This window comes from Macrotis lagotis, chromosome 8 (assembly GCF_037893015.1).
Source record: "Macrotis lagotis isolate mMagLag1 chromosome 8, bilby.v1.9.chrom.fasta, whole genome shotgun sequence".
Lineage (NCBI taxonomy): Eukaryota > Metazoa > Chordata > Mammalia > Peramelemorphia > Peramelidae > Macrotis > Macrotis lagotis.
The window spans coordinates 183,305,213-183,327,085 of NC_133665.1; the positions used below are offsets into that span (position 1 = coordinate 183,305,213).

Sequence of the window (21,873 nt, forward strand, 5' to 3'; positions counted from 1 at the left end):
TGGGCTCTGCCCCATGCTGCCTGGGCAAAGTTGGCATCTTCTTGGAGCCACAAAACAAGGGGCCTTGGATTAGTCAGGCTCTGTTTCCTTCCAGCTATGAATGGGCAACCCGGGCAGGGGGGTCCCCAACCTTCCTTAACCTCAAGTTCACTCTTGTCCCCATGATTCATGGAAGGATAGTGGGAAGGGTGTTGGATTTACAGTCAAAACCGAGCTCTGATACTTTCCCCTGAATGATGTCAGCCGTCACCTCATCTCCCTGGGTTGCCACCACTACTGTCTGTAGGCCAATGAGATCACCAAGAAGAGAAAACGACCCATGTCTACAAGAATATCCATAGCAGCTTTTTTTTTTTGGTAGTGGCAGAGAATTGCACATTGGAGTGCTGCCCATCTGCTGGGGAATGGTTGAACAAGGAGTGGTATGAGGATATAATGGAATATTATTGCTCTATAAGAAACAATGAGCAGACTTTTCACAAAAATCTGGCAAGATTTGCCCGAACTGATGCTGGGTGAAAGGAGCAGAACCAGAAGAACATTGGATACATTAATAGCAACATTATTGCTGTGATTTTAGGGTGGATTTAGCTCTTGTTAGCAATCTAATGATCAAAGACAAGTCTAAGAGACCGGGCATGGGAAATACCATTCACACCCAGAGAAAGAATCATGGAATCTGAATGCCCAGAGAAGCATACTGTCTATCTTCACCTTTTTACTTTTTTCTTTCTTTTCCCTTCTTGTGGTTTTTCCTTTTTTGTTCTGATTCTTTATTGGCAGTGGGACAAATATGGAAATATGTGTAACCCGATTGTACACGTCTAAGATATTAGATTATCAGGGTGGGAGGAGGAAAGGGAGGAGGGAGAAAACTTCCCAGAAATGAATGTTGAAAATTATCTCCACATATAACTGGAAAAAGAAATGAATAAATGGGGGAGTGGAATTGGTTTCAAGTGTCACCTCCTATATTTGCTGTGTGACCCTGAGTAAATTAACTTCTCCAAATCTGACTTTCCTCACTGGCAAAATGGAGATATTAATATCTACATCATGGTTTCTGTAATGTAAGTTGCTATTATTCCCTATTGAGCCTGGTGTGGGGAAGAGATGGGGCAGGTGGGACAAAAGGACTTTGTCCTGGGCTCTGGGAAAGGAAGAAATCCACATTTTCCCTGGTGTAGGTGGGAGTCTCTTGATAAGAGACTCAGTGAGTTTCTTCCATCAATAACTGAATCACCTCCATCAGTCATGGGTGAATCAGTAACTCAAGACTTGAGGAAGCAGTGGGGAGCTGGGTAGGGAGAGAAATTGGTGAGGAGCGTTTATCAGAATCTGGCCCCATTTGATTTCATTTCCTCTCTCTTTTTGGTTTGGGTTTTTGGTTTTTTCCAAGGCAATGGGGTTAAGTGGCTTGCCCAAGGCCACACAGTTAGGTAATTATTAAGTGTCTGAGATCGGATTTGAACCCAGGTCCTCCTGACTCCAGGGCTGGTGCTTTATCCACTGCGCCACCTAGCTGCCCCTGCTTTCATTCTCTAAACTAAATCTTGGATAATACAGTGCCAAGGATAATCCCAGATTAATTTCCCAAGGGAGGAAGATGCCAGTTTTAGAGAGGAGACAAAGGATCTCTTCCTCTTCCCTTCCCCTTCCCCTCTCCCCTCAACAGTTCTGGGGGAAGGTGTATGGGAAAAGATTATAAGTTCAGTGCTGGATGTGCTGAGTTCAAGATGTCTGCGAAACCTCTGCACTGAGATGTCCAGTAGAGAGTTGGAGATTGGAGATTGGAGGCTCAATCTGAGAATCACCTGTTTAGAAATGATCATTGAACTCGGGCTGCTGGTGAGATCACCAAACCTGTTTTCCATCCTGAGAGCCTGCATCTTCCTTTCGTTGTCCTTCCTCATTCTCTCCTCCTTCCCTCCAGTCACAAAGGATGAGGTGTCCTTCCTTCTGGGTAAAGCTAACGCTTCCACTCCTCTATATTGTTCCTGTATCTACTCTTGTTTTATCATCTCCTTAGATGACTCATTTACCTCTTATGACCCTTCAAATAAAGGAATCTCCTTAATTCTCCTCCCTTTCCCTTCTCCCCTCCCCTCCCCTCCCCTCCCCTCTCTCCCTACTTCTCTCTCCTCTCTTTTTCCTCTTCTCCTCCTCCTTTTTTCTCCTTTCTCCTCTCCTCTCCTTTCTCCTCTCTCCTTTCCTTCTCTTTTCTCCTCTTTCTCCTCTCCTCTTTCTCCTCTCTCCTTTCCTTCTTTTTCTCCTCTCTCTCCTCTCCTTCTTTTTCTCCTCTCCTCTCCTCTTTCTCCTCTCTTCTCTTTTTCTCCTCTCTCTCCTCTTCTCTTTTTCTCCCCTCTCGCCTCTCCTCTCCTCTTTTTCTCTGACTTTTCAGGTATATGGCTTCCTGAAAAAAAAATGGCAGAAATCTGAAAGTCTGTGTCATCTTTCAAAAAGAAAAATGCTTTTATCTTCTCCTTGGAGGAAAAGCAAGCTGGAGCTGGTAGGGCTCTCCATGTTAATGATTCAAAAGAAGGAAAAAAAAACCACTCCACCAAACCAGAAATAGTTCTACCCATGATGACGAGCTTAGCCTAGCCAGGGTGCAGCCCATTTGCCCCTTCTTCACACACTAGTCTAGGGTGACAGCCTGGAGGGAAGAATCCAGCTGGCCTTTTCTGCTTCTATCCCCAATGTCCTAGCACATAATTTAGAAACACTCATTCATTCATCATTCACACTTTCCTTTCTCTTTCTTATCTTCAAGGGTTCCCTCCCTCTGTTTACAAACAGTCCCCCAAGGATCTTGTCTTTGCCCTGCGTAGTCAGCACCTGGCTAGCATCCTCGGTTTCTCTTTCCTTTCACTGCTCAGCTTCCCAGAAGAGTGACCTCTCCAGATCCCCTCCCCACACCGGTGGCTCCTCAGGCCCTCCCCTTGATCTGTCCTCCACCAGTCAGTTCCTACTGTCACTGCTCCCTCCAGCGTCTCTCTCCAAGGGGATCAGATCCAGGGGCTTTTTCTCCTTCCTCCCTCACACACTCTGATCTCTTGGCCTCATTGAACACTCCTAGGATTTGGCTGAAGGAATTGTGTCTGTAGAATCCCCAGAAGACAAGGGGATGGGGCAGGCATCCACCACATGGGGAGGGGAAGGGGGCACCTCAGGGTGCCAAATACTACTTGAAACTGGAAAGAAAAGTACTTGGAAGATTGAGTTGCATTCATCAGCCCCAGCTTGATATTCTTTGTGACACTGCTTGTTCCTATATCTACTCTTTTTATCATCTCCTTTGACAACTATTTACCTCTTATGACCCCTTAAATAAAGGAATCTCCTTAACTCAACTCCCCTCCCCTCCCTTCCCCTCCCCTCCTCTCCTTTCCTCTCTCCTCTCTTCTGTCCTCTCCTCACTCTTCCATCCTACCCTGTCCTCTCCTCTCTTCTCCTTTTCCTTTCCTCCCCCTTTTAGAGGACCAACATCATCATGAGGGTGATGTCTTGCCTTCTGAATGAAGTGGATTTAAATGAAGCAGAGCTGGCAAAGCCATTAGCCTCACTCTCTCTTCCAGTGGCAAGACAAAAGTCAAAATGACTGGTGATGGCCCAGGATGCAGTGGGTGACCTTGGCTGGTCTTTCCCGGGTCTGTTTTTCTAAGGCCGTGTGTGTGTGTGTGTGTGTGTGTGTTGTGATTGAACCTGTGCTTTATAAAAATCATTTTAATGTCTGAATGTATGGGAGTGGGGAGAGTCTTGAGCTATTTTAATTCAGGTGTGAGGTGATGGGGGCCTCTATCAGGCATGACAGTGTCAAAGGAGAGAAGGAGATACTGTAAAGACAAAATAGGCCTTGGCAATAATTTGGTATATGGGGGTGAGTAGTAGGGTGGAGTCCAGGGTGACTTCCAGCTTGTGATTCTGCCTTCCACAGTGACAGGGTGGTGGTGGTGGTGTTCAGGGGAATATAATGAGCTGTGCTCTGTGCACATTGAGTTTAAGATGTCTACAGGACATCCAGTTTGGAATTTGAAGGACTTGGAGTGAAGGAGGGATTAGCCTTACTCAGTTTGACTTCAGTGACAATCAGTAGAAATTGCAAGGGGGGTGGGTGGGGTGGATGGATGAGTGAGATGGGTTGCAAAGAGGAAGATTTCATTGATGTCAGGAGAAATTTCCTAGAAACCTGAGCTATCCAAAGATGGAATGAAGTCTCCGGCTCAGGCTGAATGAAACATGAATATGCTTTTTTTTGTATAATTGACTTGCCCAAGGTCACATAGCTAATGTCTAAAGTCAAATTTGAACTTGGGTCCTCCTGCCTCCAGTCTGTTCTTTATCCAGTGTGCTACCTAAGTGCCCCATCAAACTTGACTTATAAAGGATACCAAGGGATAGAGGGAAGTCAGCATCTCTAGATGATCCCATACAGACATAGCTACCCCTCCATGGTCTTCAACATACTGGCTGACCCTGACCCAAAGATGTGCCAGCAGATATCTCCACAGAGATCTGGACTTTAGGTTGAACCAATAGACCTGCTGCTTAGGAGAATAGTTTGTGGCCCAAGTATCTCTCAGCAAAGCACCATGTCTGAAGGGGAATTAGGTTCAATGCCTCCTGGTCCAGATTTAGTGGATCCTTGAATGTTTCTCCAACTTCTGACCCAAGGCTGGGGAAACTGGAATGACTGGGGGAGGGGGAATCTGGGTCATTACTTCCACAGGTTATTAGGACAATTCACATGCTGTCCTTCACATAGTAGAGAAGAGTTATGGGACTCATTGCCCAGAGCTTCTAGGCATCATAGTACAATCGTGGAGGTCAGCTGGTGCTAGGGAAGTTCAGAGCCTCTATCTCAACTGGCAATGGGTGTCTTCCCTCAAACTAGCCCCTTGATGTTTCTATCACAAGTGGATATGGTTGGCCTAAAATCTCTTTCCTGGGATCAATCAGCCTTGGTCCTCCATTCTATCAAGGCCAGGTCACATTGTACTTCAACCCAGGAGCTCTGGACCTGGGCTCTTCCTTCTCTGAACACTCGGTCCTGAGAATCTAGACCCCTTCTTTCCCCTTGGGGTAACGTAGGGAACCTCACATCTTTCTCACCTTTCATCCACTGAGGTCTCATTGCCCTAGCTGAATGCCCCTGGGGCAGGTTACATTTCTCTGAGGAGTGCTGGGTAGATAGGTCCCAAGGAAGACATTTTTCTTGATTGGACGATGCCTGAAAGTTTGAGCCTAACCAAGTACTGGGAGTATCCTTGCCCTATAGGCAGCATGGGATAGTGGCTTGGCGGCAGCGGGGTCAAAATTCCCCAGGGTGAGGTCCTCTGACTGAAACTGGTCACACATGTGCTCCTGGGCAAGTCATTTCATCTCTTATGGACCCAGGTAGCTCTTTGGAAAGGTAGGGACTGACCTCCTAGGTAGAACAAATGCCTCCCTGGAATCTGCCTGAATTGAGTACATTTGGGGGGGAGGGTTGCAAGGCAAGTGACTTGCCCAAGCTAGGCAATTATTAAGTGTCTGAGGCTACATTTGAACTCAGGTCATCCTGACTCCAGTGCTCTATTCACTGAGCCTAGTTGACCCTTGAACTGAGGAAATTTAATAAAACATAATAAAGTATATAAAATAAAATAGACTGAATAATAAAATGCCTGTCATTGCCAAGTTAAGATCATGGAATCATAGATTTAGAACTGAAGGAATATGAGATGTCATGTACTTTCATTTTACAGATGGGGCAACTGAGATTCATGGAAATGACCAAAGAGAAGTAAAGGACAGAGCCAAGGCTTCTGCCTTCTGGTCAGAGGGTCCCTGCTAGTATGTTCCTTGTCTCTGAGAATGCCATCTTGCTTGCACCTTGCTGAGGAGTAGGAGTGCTTCCACCTCAGGGCCCACAGCAGGAGCCCAAGTCTCACCCTCCCACTATGTTTGTTATTGGGTACCTTGCATACTTCCAAATAGATTGTGTGGGAAGAGAAGCTTCTCTATATCTCTGGTGGTCCAGTAGGTTGAGGGTGACAGTGGGGAGATGGGTCAGCAAGACAGTTTGGGTGCCTCTTCTGCCTTCCCTGGCCTTTGGGAGCACTAGGAAGCTCTGGTTATCCACCAGGGGGAGATTTCCAAGGATGCCCAGATGACCATGTCCTGGCTGTTTGGAAATCTGCTTATCCCAACCACTTGGCTGTTATGATTTAATAAACTTAGGGACCTTTATTAATATGATTCATCTTGGGATCCCCCTTTGAAGGGCTGCTTTGTAGCACATCTGTATCCTGATACAGGAGTGAAGTCGAGGCTGGTTTGGGTCAGGCTGGCATCCTGGCATGCATCACTTGTACTTCAGGCCCCAGGTGCTCTTGCCAAGGCTCTGGAAAGTGTAGATAGAGGGTTTGTTTTTTGTACAACCTCTGTGGATCCAGTCCTCTGTCTGTCTGTCTGCTAAGCTGAAAGTATTACTTCCGTCTTCCAAGGACCCTTGATCTCCTTTAGCCATCGAAGATTTGTATCACTCCTCGAGTTCTTACCATTGGGTTTGGTGCTTAATCTGTGGGGTAAAGCAAGGCAGACAGCAGGCCAGATCTGATGAATGTGCAACCCACTGCTCTTGAATGACTCCCCCCCCCCCCATATACAACAATCTGCCCTGGAGACAGCAGTGTAATATTCATTTCTATTTCTTACAGAAGGGAACTGGGGTGACTAGGTGGCACAGTGGATAGAGCACCGGCCCTGGAGTCAGGAGGACCTGGGTTCAAATCCAGCCTCAGACACTTAATAATAATCTAGCTGTGTGGCCCTGGGCAAGCCACTTAACCCTATTTGCCTTGCAAAAACCTAAAAAAAAAAAAAACCCAAGAAATCTTATAGAAGGGAACTTGCTCAATCTTCCCCAGGACCTCCCAAGGCCCTCATTCCTTTTCCCAAGATACTCTAGACAATTTGAGGGAAGAAAGAGCACAAATGGCAATTTTCCAAGTCCCCTGGGAGAAAGAAAGCATTCCAACATGGTAAGTTTGGCCTTTTTAGAATCCAAAATGCATTTCTCTTCCAAGAGAAGTCTACTAATTTTATTTTTTTGCAAGGCAATGGGGTTAAGTGATTTGCCTAAGGTCACACAGCTAGGTTGTTATTAAGTGTCTGAGGCTGGATTTGAACTCAGATCCTCCTGACTCCAGGGCTGGTGCTCTATCCACTGTGCCCGCTAGCTGCCCCCCAAGAGAAGTCTAAGGTAGGAAGGTAGTGTTAAGACCAGAGGCCTTGAAAAGATCTTTCATCCCGTGTTGAAAGGTCTCTAGTAACCTTAAGCAAGTTCCCTTCCATGGGAAATAGAAACCATTATTTTTTTGCTGTGAGTCTGGGGCAAGATGGGGACTCACCTTGCAAGGGAGGATTGTATCACATGTTTATGGGTTGCTGGGAGAACCTTATGTTTTCAGAATTCTTTTTGGTAGAGAGAGGAGTGATGGTAAGCTAAAGACTTCACAATATTCATTGTGACCGCAAGTGCTAGTATGAGAGGAACCCTTTTACTTAGATTTGTAGAGTCCTACACTGGAAGAAAAATGGTGCTGTATTCTGAGATTTCTCAGAGAAAAATAAAGTGAGGACAAAAGAAGCTAAAGAGAAAGAAGGTTTGGGTTTACCTGGTCCATATAAACCCTGAGCTTGAGACCCTGGACCAATTTAATTGAAAAACAAATTCCAGTCTATTTTCATACCGTTTCTGAAATGTTGAAAGTGCCCATTGCTGTCTTTGGATCTCTTAAATGTTTCTCTCTCTGAGGTGGAGAGTCCTTGTCTGAGTCGACCAGAGTAGGGACTTTCCATTGGAATCATCTAGAGAATCCCTACAGAGATGTATAAGCCATGCTTACAGCTATTCTCTCCTCATCTCAAGAAACTCAGTTTTAAATCCCAATCCATACATGAAGGGCCATTTGGTCCAATATGGTGACCAGCTCTTGGTCTTTCTAAGCTGTCTTTGCTTATAGGTGAAGAACCGAACTGATACCCAACTGCCAGGCTGGGGTTCTGAATGTCATAGTAAACTATTCTCCTCTTTGTGAGGAAGGCCAAGCCTCCTCATCCCCCTTTCGGCCGCACCCCAGAGACCAAAGGATGTGTATCCACAGGTCACCTACCTTTTCCTTCAGGAGGGTATCCCTTCTCATCAAAGAGTTTCCCATCTTAATTCTGAGGAAATAGGAAGCTGAGGAATCCCCCACTTGTGGCTAATACTCCACAGATGATCCTGAACATTTTTGGATGGTCTGGAACCATATTCTTAACCAGGGAGTAGAAAATGGCTCCAAGACTAAAGAACAGAGACACAAAACAGAAGCCAGGCTGCCTGCAGGAGGAGAAGACCGATGGCAAATCAATCTGGTGACCCATCATAGAGATGACTGCCCCCACATGGTAATTATGGCTAGGGAACTGTTTCAGAGTCTGTAGAAATGATGATGGCTAGTATTTGTATGGAGCAAGTCATCAAATGGAGTCAGGAAGACTCAACTGTGAGTTCAAATTTAGCCTCAGACATTTACTGGCTGTAACACCTGGACAAGTCACTCAACCCTGTTTTGCCTCAGTTTCATGAGAGGAAACTTTGTTGAGAAAAACCCAAATAGGGTCACAAAGAGTCAGACACAACTGGAAAGTGATCGAACAATTAAGTATTCACATGGCATTATAAGGTTTCCAGAGTTTTACAGATATCTTCTCATTTTTAGACTCATAAGAACCCATGAATATTTCCATTTTGTAGAAAGACTGAGACAGATAGGTTGAGTGAGTTGCCCAGGGTCACACAGTCTTCCTGATTGTAGGTCCCAGCACCATAAAACTACAGAGGATCTACAAAGGGGGGGGGTCTTAAGTTTAAAGACTTTGACTGGGTTTCTTGACCCTACCCAAAGATTTTTCCAGAACTTTGTTCTGCCATCCTGTGGTGCTGATCCTCATCACCTTCTGCTAGGATCACTGGAACAGCTGCTAGTGGGTCTCTCTAGCTTAGCTCCAGTCCTTCTCTAATGGATAATCTGACCATATCATTCCTCTCCCTCCCTTTAAATAACCTCCAAGGTCTCTCTGTCGCTCCAAAATCAAATAGAAAGTTCTTTGCTGGATGGTCAACACTCTCCGTAACCTCCCCACCAACTTCCCAGGCTTCTTTCCCTGGCTGCAGACACACAACCCTATCGGGGATCTTCTCCCATACTCTTGGTTGGGATCTAGGCCCATCAGCTTCATGGGACCCCCAATTCACAGAATGTCCCTAATTCTCACAAAGCAACAATTTGGTTCCATTGAGCAAGTATTCCTTAAGACCCTACCATGTCCTAGCCCTGAGGACACCCAAGTTGGGGTCATTGCTGAATCCTTTTCATCCATGTCCAACTACTCATGAGTCCATTTGGGAGGGTTTTTGGGTGGGGATGGAGTCTTGTGCTCATCCCAGTGACCTTGGCCTCCCAGCTCTTTTGAGAACTAGCCTCTCCATCTCCCATGGCAGATGCTTTTTCGTGGCTATTCCTAATGCCTAGAATGTTCTTGCTTGTCTCTGCCTCTTGGCTGTCATTTTTCTTCAATTCCCAGCTAAGCTCTCATCTTCTCTAGGAAGCCTTTCTCACTCAATCTGTTTTAATTCCAGGGCTTCCTTTGCTGCTGATTTCCAATTTATTCCATCTACACTTTGCCTATATGTTTTTTTCCTCTTTAGACTGGGAGCTCCTCAAGAGCAGGGACTTTTACCTTTTGTTTAAATCTCCAGGGGTCAGAATAGTGCCAGAACGGAGTAGGTGCTTAGGACAGGGTTTTTGGGTAATGAGTTCAGCCTCCTCACTTTACAGGTATGAAGAGGGCTGAAGTCCGAGGCCACAGGTAGTGTGTGCCACTCACTAATTCTTTTTGCCCCCAGGGCTACTTTTTATTTTTTCTCAATTAGATGTAAAAACAATTTTTATCATTTTTTAAAAACTTTTGAGTTCCAAATTCTCTGCCTCCTTCCCCTCCCCCCCAAGGCAGTAAGCAGTTAAAATTTTTTTTTAATTTAAGGCACTGGGGTTAAGTGACTTGCCCAAGGTCACACAGCTAGGTAATTATGACGTATCTGAGGTCAGATTTGAACTCAGGTCCTCCTGACTCCAGGGCCAGTGCTCTATCCACTGCACCACCCAGCTGCCCCAGTAAGCAGTTTGATATAGGTTATTCATATGTAGTCATGCAAAATATATTCCCAAATTCGTTAAATAATCTATTCTTAAGCACCCATTATGTGACAGGCTCAAAGAGAAACAAAGAAAGGCAAAAAGAGTCCCTGTCCTCAAGGAGCTCCCAATCTAACTGGGGGGAGGCAACATACAAACCACTATGTACAAATAGGCTATAACCAGGTTAAATGGAGGAAATCTCAGAGGGAAAACCAGAAGGGTAGGAAGAGATGGAGCCCTTGGGAAGGTCTCCTGTAGAGATGGCCTTCAAACCCAATGTCCGGACTTCCGGTCAAGTGCCATGATACTTCTCATCTTTAGAAGACATTGAGTCGATGGAAGATTTATGTGAAATCTTTGTTTGAGTCCATACACCCCAGCCTGGCCAGAGTCAGATGGAGATCCCTGCATTGGCCGTCCAGCACCACGGTATCCAGGTCACTAGCCCCCTCGCAGTTACCAGTCATTTCCCAAATGTTTGATCTGGGTTCCATCCAAGCCCCATCAAGGTCTGGGCTAGAGCCCAGACTGGTAATACCTTCTTGGACTCACAACTTATTGCTTGAAGGTTAATTAGCTCCTGGCCATGGATTTAGAGCTGAAAGGATTACTCACATACTGCCCCTGCCTCCCTTGTGCAGAGGAGGAAACGGAAGCAGGGATAGATGAAGTGCTTTATCTAGGGTTACACAGCTAGTGTCTGAAGCAAGATTTGAACTCAGGTCTACCTGACCCCAATCCCAGAGTCTCATCCATTACTTCTGCCTCTCTGGTTTTCCCTCCCCTTTTACACTTTAAGGCTTGCCTTGCTTTTTTGTGCCTCCCCCAAGGGGAATGCCAGAAGGCCCTTGCACCAATCTGTAGCAAGCTTGGGTTATTGGTCTAAAAATGGAGTAAAGGGATTTCTGGAGTCGGAGAGAGAAGCTTCCGGTCTGAGTCCCACTTCACCACTGACTGACTATTTGACCTTAGGTGAGGGACTTAATCTTTTTCTCTTTTTTTTTTAGGTTTTTGCAAGGCAAACGTGGTTAAGTGACTTGCCCAAGGCCACACAGCTAGGTCATTATGAAGTGTCTGAGACCGGATTTGAACCCAGGTCCTCCTGACTCCAGGGCCGGTGCTCTATCCACTCCACCACCTAGCTGCCCCAACTTAATCTTTCTCAATCTCAATAACCTCATCTGTAAAATGCAAATAGTTAACAATCCCTACTTTACAGACCTCAACAAGCTGGGAATCTACAGCAACATGCTCCATAGGAAAACACTTTGTTCCCAATCCAAAGAAGAGATTGTTTGGTGGCAAAGAACCATGGTCCCAGAGAGGCCTGCCCTGGACTTAGGAAGACCTAGCTTCCTAGCTTTGGATCCTGGGCAAGTCACGTCACTCTCTTTGCCTCAGTTTCCTTATCTGTCAAGTGAGCTGGAGAAGGAAATGGCAAAGCACTCTATTATATCTGCCACCAACCCCCCCCCCATGAACTCATGAAGAGTTGGACATGGATGAAAAGGATTCACCAATGGCAACTTTGGGTTCTCAGACAGTTCCTAGGGCATGGTGGGGCCTTAAGGATTACTTGCTGAATGATACCAAATTGTTATGGGAGAATTAGGGGCATTCTGGGCATTCCTATGGGGTTGATGGACCTAGAACCCAACCCAAAGTGTGGGAGGAGATCCCAGAATGGGTTGTGTGGGTGAAACCAGGAGGGTCAGAGACTGAATGCACCCCCATATGCCAACCATCCCCTCCAATACCTGAAGGCAATGGGGAAAAGGTCAGCTGAGTAGATAAAGGCGACAGTGATAGCAGCAGACATCCCTATTTGACTCAGCAGGCTCAAAGATAGGTGGATGGACAGATATTCTGGAGGGAGACAAACATGGGCACCAGGTGAGCAGCCCAGCATGGCACGCTTGGGGGTAAGGGAGAGTCTCAAACTAGAGGCTGAATAAATAAGAGTACTGGACTTGGAGTCAACAAGAACAGGTTGCAAATCCCAACTCCCTGCGTGATCCTAGGCAAGGCATGTAGTCTCTCAGTGCCTCAGTTTACCTCTCAGCCTCATTTCTTTGTCAGACCTCCCAGCATGTGGTGGCAATTTCAGCTATCTTAAGATAAGACACTCCAGGGAGTGGTGCTTGGTTTTTTGTTTGTCTTTGTTTTAGGGGGGTTTTTTGAAGGCAATGGGTTTTAAGTGACTTGCCCAAGAACACACAGCTAAGCAATAAGTGTCTGAGGTCACATTTGAACTCAGGTCCTCCTGACTTCAGGGCTGGTGCTCTATCCACCGAGCCACCTAGCCACCCCTTTCCCTGGGACTTGTAACAAAAGAGCAATGATTGGTTTAATGTGCAAAGTTATTGAATCACACTCTCAAAATGGTGTGCACCTTCCTCTTCACAAGTCCTCTTAGCCCCGCACCTTAGCTCAGTGAGAAGGACTGATGTTTGCCCTTCATTCTTGAAGACCACAACAGCAAGGAGGTGGCGCCATGACAAGCACATGAATTGGATTTGAGTGAGGGGGGCTGTGCCAAGTCACCAGCCTCAGTTTCTCCTCCAGAGCCATCTGGGTCCAGTGGCCAGATAGGAATCAGGATGACCGGAGATGGCCCTGGAGGCGAGTCAGTCAGGGTGAAGTGAGTTGCCCAAGATCACACAGCTAGTGAGTGGCAAGTGTCTGAGGCTGGATTAGAACTCCCATCCTCCTGACCCCAGGGACAGTGCTCCATTCACTGCACCATTTAGCCACCCTGTGAGAAGTAGTATAATGGGGGGAGTGAATAGTCTCATTTAACTGAAGAGGTTTGGAAAAACCTTTACTTTTTTCCCCTTTAGGATAGGATTTTGTGATTCATGAGGTCTTGGAAGTCCCAGGTAGGAAAATCCCTCCCTCAATGCAGTTCATTGCCTGCTTAGTAGTGTCTGGTTCTGGACAGTGAGGTGGTGCAGTGAATAGAGCACTGGCTTTGGAGTCAGGATGACGGGAGTTCGAATCCAGCCTCAGACACTTGCCACTCACTAGCTGTGTGACCTTGGGCAAGTCACTTCACCCTGACTGCCTCACATCCAGGGCCATCTCCAGTTGGCCTGATTCCTATCTGACCACTGGACCCAGATGGTCCTGGAGGAGAAAGTGAGGCTGGGGACTTAGCATAGCCTTCCTCGCTGAAATCCAATTCATGTGCTTGTCCTCACATCCCCTCCCCTGATGACCATGACCTTCTTCAAGAACAAAGGACAATGGGGGCTAGGTAGCACAGTGAATAGAGCACTGGCCCTTGGAGTCAGGAGGACCTGAGTTCAAATCCGACCTCAGACACTTAATAATTACTTAACTGTGTGGTCTTGGGTAAGCCACTTAACCCCATTGTCTTGCAAAAACCTAAAAAAAGGAAGAAAGAAGGAAGGACAAGCATTACTAATATCTGGTTTTAGAGACTTGCTTGAGGGATTAAGTGACTTGCACCAGGTCTTTGAGATTCCAAGACCAGTCTTGAGCCAATAAACTTCAGGATTCCAAGAGCACCCCAGCTTATTGGTGTGCTTCACTGGTGAAGTGAGGGGTTACTGGGCCCTCTTCCCGATATTATTACCATATCTGCTACTAGAGTTAGGGAGAGGGCATTAGGCACTCTTTGAGGGCAAGGCTTTTGTGGCACTGTGGGTCAGTAGGGGAGGGATCAAAGAGGGAGATGGAGGGATGCGATTGGGGGCACCATCCAGAGAGGACCATTACATGGCTGTGAGTTCTGTTCGTCGGGGTATTCTGGAGGTGGGGAGGGAGGGTGAAGACGTTCCATGAATACATTTCCCCCGGATTATTGAGTTGAAGTTGCCCAAACCCAAAGAGGGAGAAAATGTTCCAAAGTGAGGAGAGAGAGGTAGGATGGGAGAGTGACTTAGGGTACTAGATTTGGAGTGAGGAACATTTGGGGTTGGAATCCTGCCTCTGATCTTTAGTAGTGCTGTGTCTCGAGGCTAATCATCTCCATAAAACTTTTCCCTCATTTTTTAAAATTTAAATACTTTAATTTTTCCAACTTCACTTAATGGTATTCTTCATCTTTTAAAAGGGAATCATGACTCCTGTCTTGCCTATTCCCTGAAATGAGAGAGAAATGCTGTGTAATAGTGTCATTTCATTGACTTTATTTAATCTTATCATTCAGTTTTTTGTGTCCCCATTCAGGATTTTCTTGGCAACAATACTGGGGTGGTTTTTATCATTTATCATTTCCTTCTCCAGCTCATTTGACAAATAAGGAAACTGAGGCCAATAGGATGTAGTGACTTACAAATAAGATGTAGAGCCACACTCTAGGAAGTGTCAGACCAGATTTAAATTCAGAAAAAAGTATTCTTCCTGACTCCAGGGCCAGAGACTCCCACCTGTCCCAGCAACAAGAACAAAAACATCCACTCCCTCACTTTACTGTGAGCTCAAATGAGACAATGTATATAAAGTTCATTTAATGACTCTACAGTTCTATGTAATAAAATGCTGCTTAGTAAATTATTATTTACAATATATGTATATATATATACACAAAGTAGCAAACGTCTATCATATCAATATATAATAAATATTTTATATACTGCTTTATGTACTTTACATATAAACTCAGGAAGTCCTGAGTTCAAATTTGGCCTCAGATCCTTCCTATTTGTGCGACCCGGGGCAAATCCCTTGAAATGTTTGCCTCATATGACAAACCTCTCCAATATCTTTCCAAGACAACTCCCATGGGATCACAAAGAGACATGTCTGAAAATGATAGCAACACACACACACACACAAAGCTTTAGTAACCTCTCCCACAAAGACTAGAGAGTTACTCTGTCTTCAAGAGAGAATAGGTTTTTAAGAGATTGAGAATTTAATTGTCATTCTAGAGAGGAGATAATGACAATAATAGCAGTAGATGGCATTTATTTTTTTTAAATTTGGCATCTTGCAAAATACATGTTAATTCATCATATATGTAATACATGAAACTTATAACAACTCTCTGAAGTAGATGCCATTATTCCCATTTTGCAGATGAGGAAACTGAGTTTAAGTGATTTGCCCAGGGTAACACAGGTATTAAGTATCTGAGGCTGGATTTGAACTCAGGGCTTCCTGACTTCCAGTTTAATGCTCTAACTATTGTTCCACCAGGGACCCAAAGGAGAGGGCTGTAAAGGAGAGGGCTCCCCAGCATGAGGCAGCAGTTGACTTGAGTCTCCAAAGAAGCTAAAGGGAAGAGGAGAGGAAAGAAAGCATTCAGGTAGAGAGTTCAGCCAGTATAAAATCATGGTAATAGGAGATAGAATATAGCATGTGTTTGAATCGTTGAGTTTCAGAGAGGAATAATGAGTTAAAAGATGGAAAAAAACCAAGCCCAGGAAGATGTTTCTATCCGATCTGAGATGTAGTAGGGAGCCATAGCAGTTTAATGAATGGTGCAATTAGATATAAGCTTTAGGAAAATCACTTTGAGAGTTGACCAGAGGATGGATTGGAATGAGAAAGGAGAGCAGTCATAAAGATACAAGCAGAGTGTGATCTAGAAAAGCGGTTGTGTGAATGGGACACAGGGGATCAACATCATAAAATTTAGTAAATGATTGAAAAGGAAGAGGAGTTGAATTTCAGTAACAGGGAAATTCAGAAGGGGGGGAAGCTATATTTGTACAGAAATCAAATAGCTGGCTGATTCCATACAAACCTGGAAAGACTCAATTGAACTGATGCAAAATGAAATGAGCAGAACCAGGAGAAAATTGTACACAGTAACATTGTACACCGATCAACTGTGAATGACTTTGCTATCCTCAGCAATACAATGATCCAAGAGAATTCAGAAGGACTCAAGGAAAAAAGTTCTCCACTACCAGAGGAAAAAATATGAATGGAGATCTCAAAGTCTACCATCTTTCATTTTTCTGTATTTCTTTCATGCTTTTTTGGGGTTCTGTGTCTTCTTTAATAACTTGTAGCATTGAACATGTTTAACTTAGATCAAATAGATTACTATCTCAGGGGGAGGTGAGGACTATATAGGGAATATTTGGAACTCAAATTTTTTTAAATGGCTGTTTAAAATTGTCTTTATATGTACCTGGGGAAAAATAAATTAATATATTTTTTAGGTTTTTGCAAGGCAAATGGAGTTAATTGACTTGCCCAAGGCCACACAGCTAGGTAATTATAAGTGTCTGAGACCAGATTTGAACCCAGGTACTCCTGACTTCAGGGCCGGTGCTTTATCCACTGTGCCACCTAGCAGCCCCTAATAAATTAATATTTTAAAAAAATTTTAATTTTTTTGAAACATTGAGTATGGGATGTCTTCAGGACATCCAGTTTGAACTGCTCATTGAAATGCAATCTGTGATGGGTATTAGAACCCAGCAAAGTGGTTCTACAGGCATAAGAATCATTCTCCTGGAGATAATAAATTGAATCTAGGGACACTGGAGAGATCACCAAATGAGAGAATAAAGGTAGAAATGGGAAGAGAGGGCAGAACCTTGGGAAATAGTCATGATTGTTGGTTGGCATGGGTGAAGAGCCATCAAAGGAAACTGAGGAGCAGTCAGTCACTTAAGAGAATAAATGCAGTCATGAAAACCCAGAGAGAAGAGATTATTCAGCAGGAGACCATGACTGACCAAGTGAAATACTGCAGAGAAGTGAAGAAGTCTGAGGATAGAGATGATCTTCAAAGATCATTGGCACGTCAACAAGTCAACGGGCATGTATTAAACACCTACCCTGTATCAGGTACAATAAGAATATTAAAAAAAAAAAGGCAAAAACAGCCCCTGCCCTCAAGGAGCATACATTCCAATGGGGGACTCATAGAAACCACTGTGGACAGATCAAGATGTATACAGGATGGATTTGATGTCGTCTTAGATTGAAGACACTGGCATGAGGCAAAGATTAGGAAAAACTTTTAGCAGATACTGGGATTTGGGTTCAGACTTGAAAGAAACCAAGGGAAGTAGGTAAGGTGGAAAAAATGTCAGATTTTAAAGAGAGAGCACCTTCAGGTGAATGATGACATCAGAAATCAGATTAAGGATTTAGAAGACACTGAGAGGAAAGGAAATGTAGGCAAGGAGTTCAGAGAGGACAGAAAGGAGGAGAGATGTAAGCATGGAACCCCTAGACCCCAAATCATTACCCAGCTTTCTAAGCTGCAGAGTTTTTCTGATATGATCTCACCAGCCATGTGGGGGTGGGGGAATGGGGAATGAGGAGAACTCCCAGAATGCAGAAGGTTGACCTCTCCGGAGAGTGGACAAATCTGGATGGGGGGAGGGGGGTTAGGCAGGAGGACACTTGGAGAAAAAGGGAAATCTGTACCATTGGGGATGAAGACCTGAAGCAGACACGTGATGCCTCCCAGGAGGAGCATTAAGACCTGGCTACTTCTCTTCCCCAGCTTTTCCACGAGGATGATGCAGGAGAGACGGGCAACCAACTCCACAAGTGCCAGTGCTATATAGGTTCCATACATGTTGGTCTGAAGCTTCTGAATTTGGAAAGTCAGCCCTAAATAGCTGAAACTGATGGAGAACCTAGAACCCACAGAGGTACTGCTTCAGAGGATCATCCTGGAGGATACTTTCTGGGTATTCCCCTGCCATGTTCTGAGCTCCCCAGGCTTACACCAGAGCAGGTCATCTGGCTACCCAAGAGGGCAGTCAGGGTACCTGCATTCTGATCCCCCCCCAACTTTTCACCATCTGTGATGTGGGAGAAGTCAGGTCTCTCCTTCAAGACAATGAGGTTTGGACTAAACAGCGTAGTCTCCCATTTTTTCAAGCTATAAATGGACAATTCCCCAAGAGGAAGATGCTTGTAGACTTTTAAATAAGGACATGTTAACATTGATCTGTTCCTTAATAGAAAAGTGGGGCCATTTGGGGAGTTAAGAAGACCCAGGTTCAAGTCTAGCCTCTGACACATGTCTTAGTGACTCTGGGTCACAATCTTGCATAGACCTCAGTTTCCTCACCTGTAAAATGGGGGAGTTAGGGTTCCTTCATTTGTCGGTCCCAGGTGATTTCCTAGGATTAGTACCCACATAGGTGTAGGGGGTTAGTATTTGGGAGTTTTCAGGGCACAGTGAAACTGGTCCAGCATCTTTTTTATGATTGTTTTTCCTGATGTTGGGGAGAGGGGAACTTCTTCGTAAGTCATTACTTAAGATCCCAAAAACTTCTTCCTGCTCCAGAGGATTTGAGACTCTCTACACCTGGCTGTAGGGACCTGCCCTTTGAACTACAACGTCCCCCGGGGAAGGGTTTAAGAAAAAAGGCCAGATTGGGACTGAATAGGGAGGCTGCTGGCCTAGAAGTCCAAAGCCCTGATTCTATAAATTTTCCAAGTTCTTTCCCCTGCCTTGTGACAACAAGGATATTAAGTGAGGAGTCAAGGGTCCTGGGTGTGAATCTCGATTATGCCACTAATCGAGTAACTTTGGGCAACTCATTTACTTTCACTTAGTTTTAGTTTCTTCACTTAACAAAGGAGAGGATTGGACTAAATGGCTTTTAAGAGATTACCTAGAACTACCTTTTCATTTGACAGAAGAGACCCTGAGGCCTAGAGGGTCCAGTGATTCATCCAAGGTCATATATAAAGGAAGCGATAGCCAGATAATAGATAAGGTCTCTTTGAACATTTTCATTCTGCAAAATGGGAGACTGACCTGGGAGACCTAGAAAACTGTGAGTGGCCTTTATAAATGTTTATCAACTGTCTAATTGGACTGGCCCAAGGGGGGTATAGGAAAAATAGACTTGCAGAAAGGGTTAAGGACTAACTGACGTGAACTGCAGAGAACTTGTGACCTGTTCTCCTTACCTCACCTTAGCCAACTCTGATATTTCTGAACTGATATTCCCCTTTTCCTTGTAATTATTCTTGATTAAGGTTGCCCATGGAAAGAGGGAGTGGCTACTCAGAAAGGACATCTTGTCCTGGGGAAGAGGCAGAAGAAAGGGAGATGTGTGGGATCCTAGCCCTGGGGCTGGAATGGACCTCAGAGGCTACCTGATCTAACGATTCCCATTTTACAAAGAGGAAACTGAGGCCAAGAAATGTGAAGAGGTAGGAATCAAAGCCAGATGCTTTGCCTCCAGCCCTTACACTCTCGTTGGTGCATCCCAGTGAAATGTTTGCCCAAGAGCATTGGAGACAGGATTTGAAGCCAGGTCTCTTGACTTCAAAGCCAGTGTTCTTCCCACTATACCAGGTATCTTCTGGGATTAAGGGCCAGTATTCATTAGCTCCAGAGGGGCAAAAGCTGAATTAGGGAGTAATGTAGGGTCAAGGCTCTGACCCAGAGATTAGATATGAACTAAATAGAGAAATGGGGCAAGGGATCCCCCAGACAGTTGAGAGGTTGCTGGGGCCTTGGAAGTTTAACAAGGCCTGAAGCTTTTATAGAGAACTGGAACCAGGGAATGGAAGGGTTTGCAAGGGGCCTTGGAGAACATCTGGGCCAACCCAATTCATTTGACCTCATTTGAGGAAAAGAACTCAAGTGACTTGAAGTATCAAAGCAAATTGGCATGTGAGTCTAAATCTACACAGATGTCTTCCAACCCTTCCTTCTTTCTCCTTTCTTCCTTTTCCTCATTTCCTTCTCCCTTCTATTCTTCCCTCCTTCCTACTCCTCTTACATACTTTTCCTTCTGCTTCTCTTCTTCCTCATTTCTCCTCTACTTCCTGCTCTTTTTCCTTCATCCTATTTTTCTTCCTTCCCTTTCACTCTCCCCATCCTTTTATCTGCCTTCTCTGCTCCCCAGGGCCCCAGGGATTCCCAGTTCCCCTTTTCCCAAGCTTCCTAATCTGTTTTCTTAACATCTCTCCAGGATGCCCAGAACTCTCCCCTCTTTTCCCTTCTACCTAAAAAAATGATAGGAAAGGAATGAGTTTCCGCCCTTTGAGAACAAGAACATACCACACATAGCCCATGATCATGGTGATCTTCCTCATGGGAGCCTCTTTTAGCAAGCCCAGCATTGTTCCATAGGGAATCTTCTCAACATTCAGCTGTAAGAGGTGAAGGCAAAGAGGGCATTAAAGATTCTGACTTGCCCTTCTATGACTCCCCTCTCTTCCTGGCCTTCGTCTGTTAGTAGGAATCCTCATTAATAAAGCATTCATCAAGTGCCTACTGTGTGCCAAGCATTGTGGAAATAATCAATCCATTCATCTGTCCATTGATCCATCCATCCATCCATCCATCCATCTATCCATCCACCAACCTTCTATTTGTCCATCTGTCCATCCATCCATCCATCCATCCATCCATCCATCCATCCATCCATCAATCCATCCATCCATCCATCCATCTATCCATCCACCCAACCTTCTATTTGTCCATCTGTCCATCCATCCATCCATCCATCCGTCTATCCATCCACCCAACCTTCTATTTGTCCATCTGTCCATCCATCCATCCATCCATCCGTCTATCCATCCACCCAACCTTCTATTTGTCCATCTGTCCATCCATCCATCCACCCAACCTTCTATCCATCCATCCATCTGTCCATTCATTAATCTACTTCCTCTCCTCTCACTACCCTCTAAATCCTCTGCAGTCTGACTTCCAGCCTCCATCAACTGAAATGTCTGCCTACAGAATTCCTGATGATCGCTTAATCGCCACATCTCATGACTTGTTCCCAGTCCTCACCCTTCTTGGCCACTTTGTACTCTTTAACACTCCCTTCTCTTGGTTTCTGTGACCTTCCTCTCCTCTCCGTCTGCCTGTTCCTTCTCAGTCTCCTTGGATAGACCCTCATCCCTCCTCTACCCACTATCAGAGGCATCCCCCAAGGCTCTTGGCCTGATGACTTTTCTCCCTTCCATCCAAACTTGCTCTCTTTTTCTTGAGGAATTTCTCTTCTAAGATCTAGTCCCACCTCACACAGCGCTGGAGCAGATGTTTCGAAACCTTTAGACCCTATGTGAAAGGTAGCTATTCTTAGGGTTCTCTAAAGGGAGGAGTCTGTACTGTTTGCTCTGGCAAGTCTTGTTCCACCTCTAAAGCATTAATTCTCAAAGTCCATACTGTATACTTAGACAAACAAAAACCCAACACTGATCACCTCTGAGTGTGCATGTTGCAATCTGGATTCTGAAGCCTGGACTTTCTCCTAGAAAGGGGGGGGGGGGAGAGAGAGAGAGAGAGAGAGAGAGAGAGAGAGAGAGAGAGAGAGAGAGAGAAGAGAAAGAGACAGACAGACAGAGATTTCCCAGGAAGTCTGCCCTTGCCCAATCACACTCAGGTGGCATTTGCTGGTTTAACTCCTGGAGGTCAGGAAGACAAGGACTCTGCAAAGCCCCTAAGAGCAGAAGCTCTTTTGACATTTTTCCTTTGTATCGCCAGCAGTGAATAATGCTTCCTAAAGACTAGCCAATGGTTCATTGAACTGAATTGATTCTTCATTTTATTCATAGACAAAATCAGAGCTTGCCCAGGCTCATGTGGTGACCGGTGGTAGAGGCATATGGAATTGCATCTTAAATTGAGGTCTTCTAACTTCACATTGAGTAGTGCCACCCACTACCCCAGACTGCCTTAGCTCTTGTGTATCCATCTCTCTCTTCCCAAGAGTCTGGGCCA

General features: G+C 45.1%; 1 protein-coding gene across 4 annotated transcripts in view; it reads right to left on the reverse strand.

Moving 5' to 3' along the window:
• Window positions 1-6,238: 6,238 nt before the first annotated feature.
• The window catches only part of LOC141495052 (solute carrier family 22 member 14-like), a 28,013-nt gene continuing 12,378 nt past the window's right edge, over window positions 6,239-21,873 (reverse strand). For 2 of the 4 annotated variants that reach the window (XM_074196100.1, XM_074196097.1), the window contains exons 7-11: window positions 20,200-20,291; window positions 17,592-17,806; window positions 11,987-12,095; window positions 8,160-8,368; window positions 6,476-6,562 (exon numbers count right to left, since the gene is read on the reverse strand). In XM_074196100.1, coding sequence (XP_074052201.1) covers window positions 8,206-8,368; window positions 11,987-12,095; window positions 17,592-17,806; window positions 20,200-20,291 — 579 coding nt within the window. In that variant the 3' untranslated portion in view covers window positions 6,476-6,562; window positions 8,160-8,205. Of the gene's footprint in view, window positions 6,563-8,159; window positions 8,369-11,986; window positions 12,096-17,591; window positions 17,807-20,199; window positions 20,292-21,873 lie in introns of all 4 variants that reach the window. The other 2 variants (XM_074196098.1, XM_074196099.1) reach the window with 2 other exon arrangements.